Genomic DNA, 12,404 nt, shown 5'->3' with positions numbered 1-12,404 from the left:
AATTTAAAATCAAACCTATATGTAAATAATATTTAAATCTTAATGTCTCAGAAACCTGCACTTTATATTGCTATGTAAAATAAAATCAAACTCCAGAAAATGTATTTACTTAACCCTAACAAATAGGTTGGGAAAATACTTTGAATTATCTAAATATGTATGTATGTTCTAGCGCATGATGCACAATGAGAACATGTACTGTGCAAAGTTAGAACAAGGTACATCCAATACTATCCTCTGTGTATGCTTTCTTGGGACTTCAAAATTTTCCCAATTACACACCTTCTGCCAATTCTACTATACAACTGACATTATGCAGAACTGAAACTCAAGGAGTTCGCTGTATTTTAAAAAGCCCACAAACAATAAAGATGAAGGATTTATACTCACAGGTGGCTCAGAAAATGAATAGGACTCATACTTGGGGCAGACAGCACAGAACTCAAGAGAACTCTTCCTTTCAGCAGGAAGCTTAGCTTATGAGATATCCTGATAACCAGAATAGATATTAAAGAAAGTTAACATTTTACCTAAGTTTATTATTCAATCTTTTTCTTTGTATTGAAATACGCAGTTTTCAAAGAATTCCTCTCAAGCCATTAAAACATGATCGGGTAGGAAAATATCAGTGAAACACTACCATAATTTTGATTAAGATATATAATATTCTTAGAGTTTCTTTTCCACAGACAAAATATGCCAGTGGTTCAAGGATACATTAGATCCTTTCAGTTCAATGTCATGCCATGAAAGGTAGAAAAATACAATGTGAGATAATTCCTTGAATCCAATGTTTTTAGTCAACTGAGACCTTTTTCAAAGCAAAATTATTTTTGTATTTCTGTAAAACTTAGATATTAACATCAGTGTCTCTGTACATTGCCCAAATATAATCAGTGACATTTCTGACAGTGGAGTTGGTAATCTTCAGTATTCCATTACAGCAAATCACTTTTTTTTTGGGTGGGGTGGGGGGAGACTAAGGTAGTTTATATTTTTGAATTTCTTTGCAATGGTAGTTAAACTTACACAGAATGAACCTCAGTGAATGTTGAGAAGGCAAAGATGCAGCAGCCATGAAAAACTAGTAACATTTAGTAAGTTTATATGATTTTAGAAATACTGATGTGTTGGAGTATCTGAATCCAAACATCCTGGATGTGTCCAGGGTCAAATGGGTACTCTGGTTGGAATGGTTCAAATTTAGAAAAGAAAATCTCACACAATCAACCAAACTGAGTTAATGGTTCTCTGGGTATGAAAACATAGACTATATCTGATTCTAGGAGCAAAATGAAATTGTAATGCCTAAGAAAATGAAGATTATGTGTCTAAAGCAGGACTTGTTTGGTAAATGATAAGATTAGGAAAATAACAAAAGAAAGAAAACCCTATTTTTCTAGAAAGACTGACCATGGTCTGTAACTAAAAGTCCAAAGTTCCAATTCAATATTAAATACATGTTATAAAATTTCCAAAGTTAAGAAGAAATTGGGTTCATTAACTAAAACAACTCTACAAAAGGGCAATATTGCTCTGATGGGATTTTTAACTCTACAGAATTTTTTTTTTATTTAATAGACAGCATGGACTTCATACATATCCATTATCAGTGCTTTGAAAACCAAACAACTTTAAAAGTTAGCAGCAGTTTCTGCAAGTACAAAAATACACATTTATTACATTACATATGGTAGTAAAATTTGTCAAGATATATTATACAAACTCAAAGCATTTTAGATAAAGCATCAGTCTAATATATTATAGATTGACAGAGTATAATAAAATGACATGTAGTCCGTCTTCCAATCATACAATATAATACTTTACAGCAATATTAACAAACTATTCACATTAAGTATTACAGGAGTATCTAAGGGAACACAAAGAATAGGAATGGTTATGGAAAACTTCAGTATCTATTTTCTTCTATGCTTCAAATTGGGGTGGATAATATTCTACCCACCCATATGAAAGGAAAAAGGATAGAGCTATTATTTTGTTAAGTGGAAAATGAGTTTCTTCCAGACACTCGAAGCCGTAATTACTTTTATTCACATCTTGCAGTTCCGACAGTAGTATGCCCTAAGGGTAAGGGGAGTGAATCCCTGTTGCCTTTATATATTATACCACAAAAGATGCATATGGACACTCAGGAGTCTAAATACAGGGGTGGCTGTTTATAAGGTAAAATCTACTTCACATCTGTGACTGAGATGGCCAGTGTCATGAAGGAGCTCTTTGGATACAGAGTTCTGAAAGTTAATTACAATGCTTAGGGCCAACAGGGCCATGTCCCATAGAGGTAGGTAGCACCTATAGCTAATACTGAAATGACCTCTACTTTATAGAAAACATTATTTTTTTTCCTATAACTGAAAAATGCAATTTTTAGGACAACAGGGAAAGAACATTTGACATGAAAGTTTCCTAGTAGCTAAGAAAAATAATTTGGCATCAGTTAATTTCTGGGAGAAAGGTCCATCTGATGGTGAACTAAAGAGGCCAAATGGATTCTGAGCAACTTCTTATAAATAAGTAGTTAAAACGAAGGAAGATGCACATCCATTCCTGATTCTATCCCTTTCTACTGGCTGGCAAGGCCTAATAATCCATGGAGATAATCCCAGGGATGTACTGGTATAATCTTTAAGGCAAGAGAGTGGAGAAGTATTCATGGATATGAGATAAACTAATGGGATATAAACCATGAATCATTTGGGACAAAAATGTGTAAAACTTCTGGAGATGAGAAAATCCAAAGCCAATGACTGTCTGAGAAGACCTCCTGCTTCTATGGTGGGTGTTCCATTCTATGACTGTTATAACCTGCCAACTTTAAAATTACTCTCTCAACTGCCAATGACAATCAGAAAAGGGATGATTTATCAGTAAATTTTTTTTTATGCTGGCTAATCTAAGAGGCAGGGCTCTAGAAAAACATTTTTCAGCAAAGAGAAGCCATGCTTTGATCACATGTTGGCAACAGCGTCCTATAACAAAGAAAGGACTGGTGTTGCAATCTTTCCCTCCACACTAGGATAGCGAATGCTGTAAGGAGGTCACTCTCTAACAAGACAAAGTGTAGTCCTGGAGAATGTTCCTAACACAGGCAACTTTGGAAAGGATACTGAAATGAGAAACCATTTCCTTCTTTCTCCTCACAGCTCTATGTCCTGGAGCCTTTGCAAAGCAGTGGAACACCAGTGAAAAAACAAATCAATGAACACAACCACCAAATAAAATATGGTACTCATGGCTCTTGAATCATTCTATTTATTCCATTCTAGCTCCATCGATGGGCTGATTCCTGGAATCTTCCTGTGAGGGCATGTGACTAGAGAATGTCACAGAAATGCCTACTGGCTTGGATTCAGGGAAACTTTTCACATGATTTCCCTCATTACTGGACATGCTTTCTTTTTTACTACTTTGATTAGTGGCATGTTTCTTGCTTAGTTATTAAAAACATTCTGTGGAATGTGGATGTTTCTCTGTACCCTCCCCCTCTTGCCACAGTCCTTATTCTTCACTTATGATATCCTGACCTCCTCAGGATACTAATCTCATGTAGGACATGTTTCCTCTACCCAGAATATGTTTTCTCTGGCCCTCTGCTAGTATCTCTAAAAAGACACGATAGGACCAATCCCATGCTCTATATAAGGAAAAGCCTCCCAAACAGGTGGTGAAATTTTTTAGTCTAAACTTTTTGCCAAATGGTCTCAATAGAGAGAATTCTTCTGTTGTCCTAAGTATTAGCAGTGATTATCCTTATGCTACCCATCCCATGTATTTATACAAAGGGGTCATAATAATCTTGTCTCTATGTCATTATTAGCAGTTTCTGTTCTTGCAGACATCAGATTCTTAGACTTGTTTCTGTTCTTGCACACATCACATCACATGTGGTTAAATGTCTTTGGCTAAATGTTGGTCCCCAGGATCAGAAACCATTGTAGGCCCCAAGTTTGGGCTGGATACATCATCCACAGACAAAGAGCTGGGGGAGGATCTTCTACAAGACAGAGAACCAGGAGAGCACTGCTCGTTATTCTCTTCATCCTTGTGTGACTTCACACAAAGCTTGAGTCCATCCTCCACGAGGCTGAATGGAGAGCTACAGTGTCTCTCTGAGTCCTGGCTGGGGTAAGAACTGTACCACTGGGCTGTTTGCACAGTTCCAAGCTCTTCAGGCGCCCTCTGAAGCATGTCTTTCTGTCTCTCTGGTAGTGGGCTGGCTTCTGAAATACCAGGAGCATGTGGAGGTTGCTCCGTGGGCCCTTTTAGAGAAATGACTTTCTTCTCCTCTGGTCTGCATACCCTTGTCTTCTTTTTGAGGGACCAGTTTTTCAAACTGGCCACACCATTTCTCAACCATGTGCTTGGGTGAAGAGTTACAGAATGTATTTGTGAATGCCATTCTACAGTATCCTTTTTCATATAAGCCAGGTGGCTGCTGGCCTGCCCTGATGAGGGACCAGGAGTTGCAGAAATGAGGCTAGAATTGCTAAAATCAGAAGAAAGCTCTTCCTGTTTTCTTTGAGCTTGAAAAGTGCAATCTATTGGAGAGGAAGTTTCAGTGGGGGTAAACACAGAGTGCTCAGAAATCTGAGAAAAAGCGCTGTCTTGGGAGCTCACCGATGAGCCAGATGGGGAAGTGCCTGGGGAGGACAAGCTGGAATAGCTAGTCCTTGGGCAGAGGTTTAATCTTGGGGGTAAACCCTTCTCAGGGTTCTGGTTTGTGCCACTACTCTTGCCCACCTCAATCCCCATGACCAAACTCTGATTAATGAGCTTTTGCCCCTCCATCTGCAATGACTTGTGCCGCTTGAGATAATCTTCCTCTCCATGAAAGAGACCAGCTTCATAGCTTGTTTTATGCTGTTTCTTTGAGTAAATTCCCCTGAGATAGGTCAGTTTGCAGTGCTGGTCATCCATGTTGGGCTCTGAGCAGCGCCGGTGCCTCCTTGAACCTTTGATGGCATCTGCTGCATGTGGTGGGGAGTATCCAGATGTATCTGCACCAAAAGGTTGGTTCCTGGGATGGTCCTGTGAGGACATGTGACTATAAGATGCCACAGAAATGGCCACCGGCTTGGATTTAGAAAAAAGTTTCATATGATTTCCTTCACCACCAGATAAACTTTTCTTCTTAACATTTTTATTAGTGGCATTTTTCTTGTTATCAGTGCCTGCGACTAAACTCTGTTTAAAATACGTCTTACCCTCTTCCTGGAGGGGTTGATTCTGCTTCAGATAATCTTCATCTTTTTGTGAGAGAATTGCATCACAGCTGGACTTGCGTAGCTTTTTCTGATAAAATTCCCTGAGATAGGAAAGCTTAGAATCTAAATAATCAATGCTGGGCTCTGAGCAGCGTCGGTGTCGCCTCAGGCTTTTGGGAACATCTGCTGCAGCTGTGGACAGGTAGCTGGGTGTGCTCATGCCAGACGGGGCCCTGGCATGATCTCGTAGTGGGACCTTTGTGTACACTACTGCAATGTTCACTGGCTTGGATTCAAGAGGCCTTTCCATTTGAATGTCTTCATCTTTAGAACGGTCCAAGTCAAAGTCGCTCAGGGTTAAAAGGCCTTCCACCTCAGGCTGGTCAAGGTCATAGTCACTGAGGGTTAATACAGAGTCCATGCTTCTGCTACCCTGACCAAGTTTCTTTACCAAGTCACTACAAGGAGCATCAACATCCTCATTTAGCTCATTTTCCAAGCTGTCATAGGAGGAGTCATTCAGTTGGAAGCAAGAGATATCTGTCAAAAAAGATCAAACCACAATTAACATTTTTACTTACCAAAAATACATTCTGCCTTACAAAAAAAAAATCTATGGTACTTAGTTTCATTTTATTCTTATATGGATTGTTCAGATTCCTACTCTTAAGAAAGGATCTTTCAGTCTTCCCAGAATAAAAAGAATATGTTGGATTATACTGAATTTATCTCAGTTCCCGAAGAAATAGGCTTTCTTAATTAAGATCTCCTCAAGGCAATGAGGACATGTTGTTAGTACCAAGAAATGGTACAAAATACAAAGGAATGAATGTCAGGTATATGCAGGTTCATGCCTGTAGGTGAGCGCACATGGTTTGGTCTCAGAGAAACCATTTATTAACCAACATTCTTCAATGTTCACTACTTCATTTAATCTTCCCAACAACTATAAAAGTTAGACATTATGGCTATCCAGATTTATAGATGAAGATACTGACGTTCAGTGGCACAGAATAACTGGTCAAAGGTAACATAACTAGTAACTGGTGGTCTTGGAATTCATATTCTGGAAGGTTGAATGGTTTCAACCACCCCCCGCCGCCCCAGCCCCCCAGCGCTAGCTGTTCCTAAACTGTCCACAGCATGCTGAAGTGTCTCAGGGGCCACTTGGAGGAAGAATGGGGAGAAGACCAGGCCCACCTCTACCCCTTCAGGGACTTTCTACCATAGTTTCAGCCACAGCAATTCTACATACATGTTAGGGACCCTTGTAAAGGGTTATTTACAAAAAGGTTAGAAACATACCATATGATGCTTCTGAAGTTCTGGACCTCATTTTATAAATTTCTTAACCCAACCACAATGTTAATATGACCTGACCTACTAGTAGGTCATCCAAGGAAGAGCAGAAACCCTAGGCTCACTGACCGAAGTCAGAGGCTTCCTTTGTGGAGCTGCAGCAGGCCCCAGGACACTGTCCCAACATTTTCACAGACATATGTCTGTTTCTCACAAAAAAAAAAAAACAATCCAGTTATTCACAATACCTGAGGCATTCTCTCTAGTATCACATCTCACTGAAACCTGTCCCAAGAGGGAAGTGATTTCTTCTCCAAATATCCTACAGCAATTTTCAATGAGAAATTGTATAAGCAAAGAAACCTGCACAAAAAAGGACAAAAACAAAGTGCTATTTTTCATATGACGTGCTTATAAATCAAATTTCATATAGAATCCTGAGAAAAATTCATGTCTGCTTTAAAAATATATAAAACAGTTCCCTCTAAAAAAACTACGCCACTTGCAAGAGTAGTTTGGATATAGAGATGAATTTTAATTGATGGACTAAAGTTCTTTGTGCCCTTAGCTCAATGTTAACGCTTTCATAGTAATGCTCTATCTTTAAAATGAGGGTAACCGTGGTGTCTGGGTGGCTCATTTTGCTAAGCTTCCAACTCTTTATTTAGGCTCAGGTCATGATCTCAGGGTCGTGAGACTGAGCCTCACATTGGGCTCCTCACCCAGCATGGAGTCTGCTTGAGATTCTCTTTCTCTCTATGTCCCTCCCCCGCTCTCTCAATAAATAAATAAAATCTATTAAAAAAATGAAATAAAATTAGGGTAAAGTATTCTCTTTAGGGCATTTGGGGTAAGTAAACAAATAAACTTCCTTATTAAAATTCATGAAGTATCATTTAGATAAAGATTTATGAAATGTATTTCATATGGAAAGGCAGTTGTCTGTCATAAGCATGGGAAGTGGGCAGCATCCGCTGTGGGTTTCCTGTGAAGCAGTGAGACAGCTAGAGAGAAAACTTGCATTTGCCTCACTGGTTTCCACCTATGGGATTCTTTCCCTTGGGCTCCCTGGAGGAGCCTGCGGAAGAGGTAAAATGTTATGAGGGGGCTCTGGGCCTCCAATGGGTTGTGCTGGAAGCCTTCCTTAGTCTCTTTACAATAGAAGTTGAGGTGGAGGAACAGGCAGTGTGTTGGAGCAATGGGAACTAACATCCCTAAGCCCCGTATTAACTACTAGGCACTGGAGGGGTGTGAGTTCAAGTAACTCCTGTGTGAACTAGGTATCATCACCACCTCTATTTTTGAGATGAGGAAACGGGATCAACAGAACTGATTTTATTTTAGACTGTGTGTCTGGAAGTGGCGGGGCTGAAGAATGAACCTTGGCTTGTCTAAATCCCAAGTCCTTTTTTTAAAAAAATTAATCCTATCAACTTCTTTCTTATAACTCTAAGGTTTAAGTCAGTCATAGTGTTTTGCCTCAAGGTTAAAAAGAAGTAACCCAACTGCTATCATTGCTTTGCTCAAGAAATTACCTTTCCATAATCTACCAGGATAGGATAAAACACTCAGTACATTCAAATGTATAAGGAGGTGTATTTAAGTTATTTAAGAAAATGTCTTTCAGAATTAATACCCTGAATTTTAGGTTCAAAATGGGGACTCAGTCCCCCAGGGTATAAAAATGAAAAACTTCATTACCTTTTTTGTAAATTCATTTTCTAGTTCTGGGCTGGAGGAAGTAGGAGGCCAAAGAATGCTTGGAGCAATACACACCGCTAGATTAAATGCAGTCATCTGATTGGATGAGGAACGCTGCTCAATGTTGTGTAATAGCCCGAAAAGATACCTTAGCAGAACAACATTGGCTCTCGGAAGCTGGTCTAATAGCCTGAAGACAGAAAAATGCACTCTTTAAGAAAGACATTTCATAAAAACCTTGTGTAGATAGGCAACCCTTGTTTTGCAACCATGCAAAGCAAGGACTCAGTCCAGATATGCAAGTTTTAGTTAACATGGTACATGCAAAGCAGGGACTCCCTGTACAGAAAGAATAAAATATGTACTGGGGATTTAATGATTTATTTTGTACACTGTCTTCACAATCCAATGAGGATGTAAAAGAATGCAGAAAAATGGCTTGTAAAAAAAATGCCGCCTGAAATATTGACTTGAAATTAGTGCAATGTGTTTTTACTTAGGCAAATCTTGTAACATTTCAGAATATTCTCAACCAAGACCCCTAAAAAAGCTTTTTTGATGAAATTAAATAACAATTAAATTTTAGTGGTTCTTTATTTCCAAGTAGCAACACAGGAATTCTGTCTCTTGGTGAGAACCCAAACTTTAACTATTAAGACTATAAGGTCCATTCTGAGAGCTTACTTTCTGCTCTACCAGCTTCCAAGGTCAATTTTGTCCCAAATTTCTTTTCCTCACTGGTATTACTTTCCTACTTACTTACCTGTAAGTCCAGCTTATAATAGTACATTTCCTACTGTTCCTATTTTGTAATTGATAAAGGATTTTAAAATTAGTCATTGAAAATTATATTGACTACCATCCAGAAAAAAGATATATATGTTTATATTCATGGTTGTTTCTTTTCAATGAGAGTCTGCAACCTGGGAGGGAAAATAAGGTATTCTGACTCTTGCTGCATAAATAGCTTAGAGGCATTTCATCAGTGTGATGGGCTGACAATGAGTGTAGTTTTGTAAGGACAAGTTATAAAAGATATTGAAATCACCAAGACATTACTGAGTGTATTCTATGGAAAGTAAGGTGCTGGCTACTCTTCTGTGTTATCTGTAAGTAACTTATGGAAAGTAAGGAGCATACTCTTCTGTGTTATCTGATTCTATAGGGGCCCTATGACTTTGAGTTATTTTACAACTCTCTAAATTGTAGATTACTGATAGCACTATGCCTAACACCTGTCCATAGACTTTAAAATTCTGTCTGGTGGAGAGATACAGAATTTATTTGCTCCTCTTTCATGCTCCAGCAGAAAAAGCCAGTTTTGTATCTATATATAAATTCATTTCAGCATTTGATTCAACTGTGTAAGTTGTGGTAGTTTGAAATCTCCTTTGAACTAGAGTAAACTCTAACCGGTTCTCTAAAGATTTAAGTAAAAATTTTCACATGTGTTCATTTTATATTTGTATGAGTCTTAATCTTTTAATTTTTTTAAATCATCCTTTAACAAGTTTGTATGATACACAGTTTTACACAATGAGCAACAAAGCAGAGAAGCTTTGTTCTTTATCTCTGAATGGCTTCCACCAAACCATAATGGAAGCATAGATAGCATTTCTGGTATCTTCAACAGTTGTACATGTTCTACTGATAAAAGATGTCTATCAATAGCAGTGTATAAATAATAATTCATATCTGGAAGTTTTCAAGAAAAAAAAGGTACTAAATAAGCATATATAAATAAGTGATATTAGGATTCTTGGGTTTTCACAGAACTGGGAGTGTTACCTTTTGTTAATGGACACTTCTTTCCAATTCTCTTATAATGCAGGAAACAGTCAGGAATATGGGCAGTAAATTCTGCTAGCAACCTCCCTTTGCATGAAAATAGACAATGCGTTTTTTGTGATAAGACTGAGACTTTGCAATTCCCTTTTTTCTTGACACGTTTCAATAGTTAACTGCCTCACTGCGGTGCCCCCACAACACCTTCCTCCATGGCTCTTTACTAGTACTGGTTGTGCTACACTCGAATTCTTGGTTTATCTATCTACTCTATTAAGGGAGTGAGTTCCTTGAGGGAAGGGAATTGCCTGTGTATGATTACAGCTGCTGAATGAGATATATAAGGAGTTGTCTGGTTAGCTAATTATTTACCAAAATTAAGATCATAAATTGTAGATTGAGTCTACAGTATTATTAGTTTATTATTATTATTATATAATAACATTATTATATATTATTATTATATATTATATTTATTATTATTATTATTATTATTATTATGTTTCCGCTCCTAGAGAGTCAGATCTACAGGAGGTATACAATGGTCAAGTATCCCATGTTAATAAGATTAAGTAAAAACAATAATAACAATGATAACAGCTAGCATAAATCTATTTTTAAACTAGTCCTCATGGATGACTTTGATCATTACTTGAATCGACAAGCTTAGAAAATACTTTTTTAAAAGTATTTTTGAGACATGACTAAATTAGAGTAATTACCTTTGAATCGTATTTATTCTCTCTTCATCATTTCCTTGATCCATGACACAGACCCACTGATCATAGAGATCTGATGAAAAAATACTTCCTGGAATATTTCGTAGAAAATCCTTACACAGAAGGAAAATAAATATTTTGTCATTATTCTCATGCTAAATATGCACTGGGAAAATCAAAAGGCAAACATTTCGTTGAAAAGTTAAGTCCTCCCTTTTTGGAGTACACGGAGCTTTGTGCCAACTCTCCATTGTCGCATACACATAGAGACACAGGCTTTGATTTTTTTTCTAACAAAAACCAGAGGAAAATTGGAATCTGGACTATAGTGAGCAAGATAAGGACAACGTGCTTGGGTTGGAATCTCATTTGTGTACATTTTAGCCAAGTAATACAACATGGCAGGGTCTGGCAAACCAACTTAAAGTCCTTTTCTCCCCAGCTCTCAAATCACCAGTTCAAATAAATGTACTCAGACATCTGTGAAGTGGGTAATATGGTAGTCAGTCATCTGATCATTCTACACATACTTGTGCATACGTGCTATGTACTGTTTGAGGGGTGAGGGATGGAGAACTGTGTAAAACAAAGTCCTTGTTATTTTGGAACTTTACATTCCAAAATAATGTGGCATTGGTCAACAACTCCATGCACAGGTAGAGTTTCTCCTGGCATTCCCCTCATATATTTGGGGATGGGGGAGAAAGAATTCCAGGCTATGTATGGCTGGGCTCTGGAGCCTGGGAGAGCACCCACATGCCTGATGGACACTCAACAACACGTCCCAGGTACATTACCCTCTCTGGCCTCTGAGACCCCAGTCTGCTGAGACTGCTGATGGGGCTGAGTGTGGTGAAACCAGGCTATATAACAAATAGGATATGATCAAGGGTATTTGTTGTTTGACTTGTTTATAAAAAGCTTAAAAATAAATTAAATTTGGTCCTGGTCCTATATTCATTTCTGTTCTAGGCCAACTCTCTCTGTTGCTTTTGGCATCGTATTAAAAAGACCAGGCTTGCAGAGTCTGATCTCCACCTCAGTAAACATTATGCAGAAAAAACTCAATTTTGTGTCTAAGCACTGTACCCATGGTCTAGCAAGTTCCTGCTTACAACATGGAGACGGGTCAAAGTCTGTAATTGAGTAGTTTTAACTCTTGCTAGAAAACCAAGTCAGCAACTTTACCTATGTGCCTTATAAAAGGCAATACATAACATGTTTCTCTTGTGTCATTTTTGTATTACTAATAGGGAAGCTGTGGCATCTAATTGTTACACTAATCTAGCTAGCTGTGGCATCTAATTGTTACATCTAATTGTTACACAAGATGCTGATGAGGTATGCATCTTCCCTCTGAGAAGGATGAGCTCTTCCAGGTCAGGGACAGACCTACTACCTTCTTTGTAGACCTCAATGCCACACATGGTCCTAGACACAGCAGAGGTTATTACTGAACTCTTGCTATCGTTCACATGGCCACATATTGATAAGGAACAAGGGAAGGCCAACTAACATAACTGAGATTCTAAGATAATTTAAGACTCCTCTTTGTAGTCATGTCACCTATTATCATATATTTTTTTAGAGCAGTTAACAAGTAAGAAGAGATCACTTCAAAGTCTTTCTCTGTTCTATTATATCTTCTGTACAAATGTACCTGGATTCTTTA

General features: G+C 38.0%; 1 protein-coding gene across 5 annotated transcripts in view; it reads right to left on the bottom strand.

Moving 5' to 3' along the window:
* Positions 1 to 1,545: 1,545 nt before the first annotated feature.
* The window catches only part of ARHGAP20 (Rho GTPase activating protein 20), a 140,337-nt gene continuing 129,478 nt past the window's right edge, over positions 1,546 to 12,404 (bottom strand). For all 5 annotated transcript variants that reach the window (XM_025465590.3, XM_025465595.3, XM_025465591.3 and 2 more), the window contains 4 exons: positions 10,736 to 10,845; positions 8,229 to 8,418; positions 6,776 to 6,890; positions 1,546 to 5,768 (listed from right to left, as the gene is read on the bottom strand). In XM_025465590.3, the coding sequence (XP_025321375.1) occupies positions 3,913 to 5,768; positions 6,776 to 6,890; positions 8,229 to 8,418; positions 10,736 to 10,845 (2,271 nt within the window). In that variant the 3' untranslated portion in view covers positions 1,546 to 3,912. The remainder of the gene's footprint in view (positions 5,769 to 6,775; positions 6,891 to 8,228; positions 8,419 to 10,735; positions 10,846 to 12,404) is intronic.

Source organism: Canis lupus, chromosome 5 (assembly GCF_003254725.2).
Source record: "Canis lupus dingo isolate Sandy chromosome 5, ASM325472v2, whole genome shotgun sequence".
Lineage (NCBI taxonomy): Eukaryota > Metazoa > Chordata > Mammalia > Carnivora > Canidae > Canis > Canis lupus.
The sequence above is the reverse complement of the archived record's forward strand: the minus strand, read 5'-3'. Positions and strand labels throughout refer to the sequence as shown.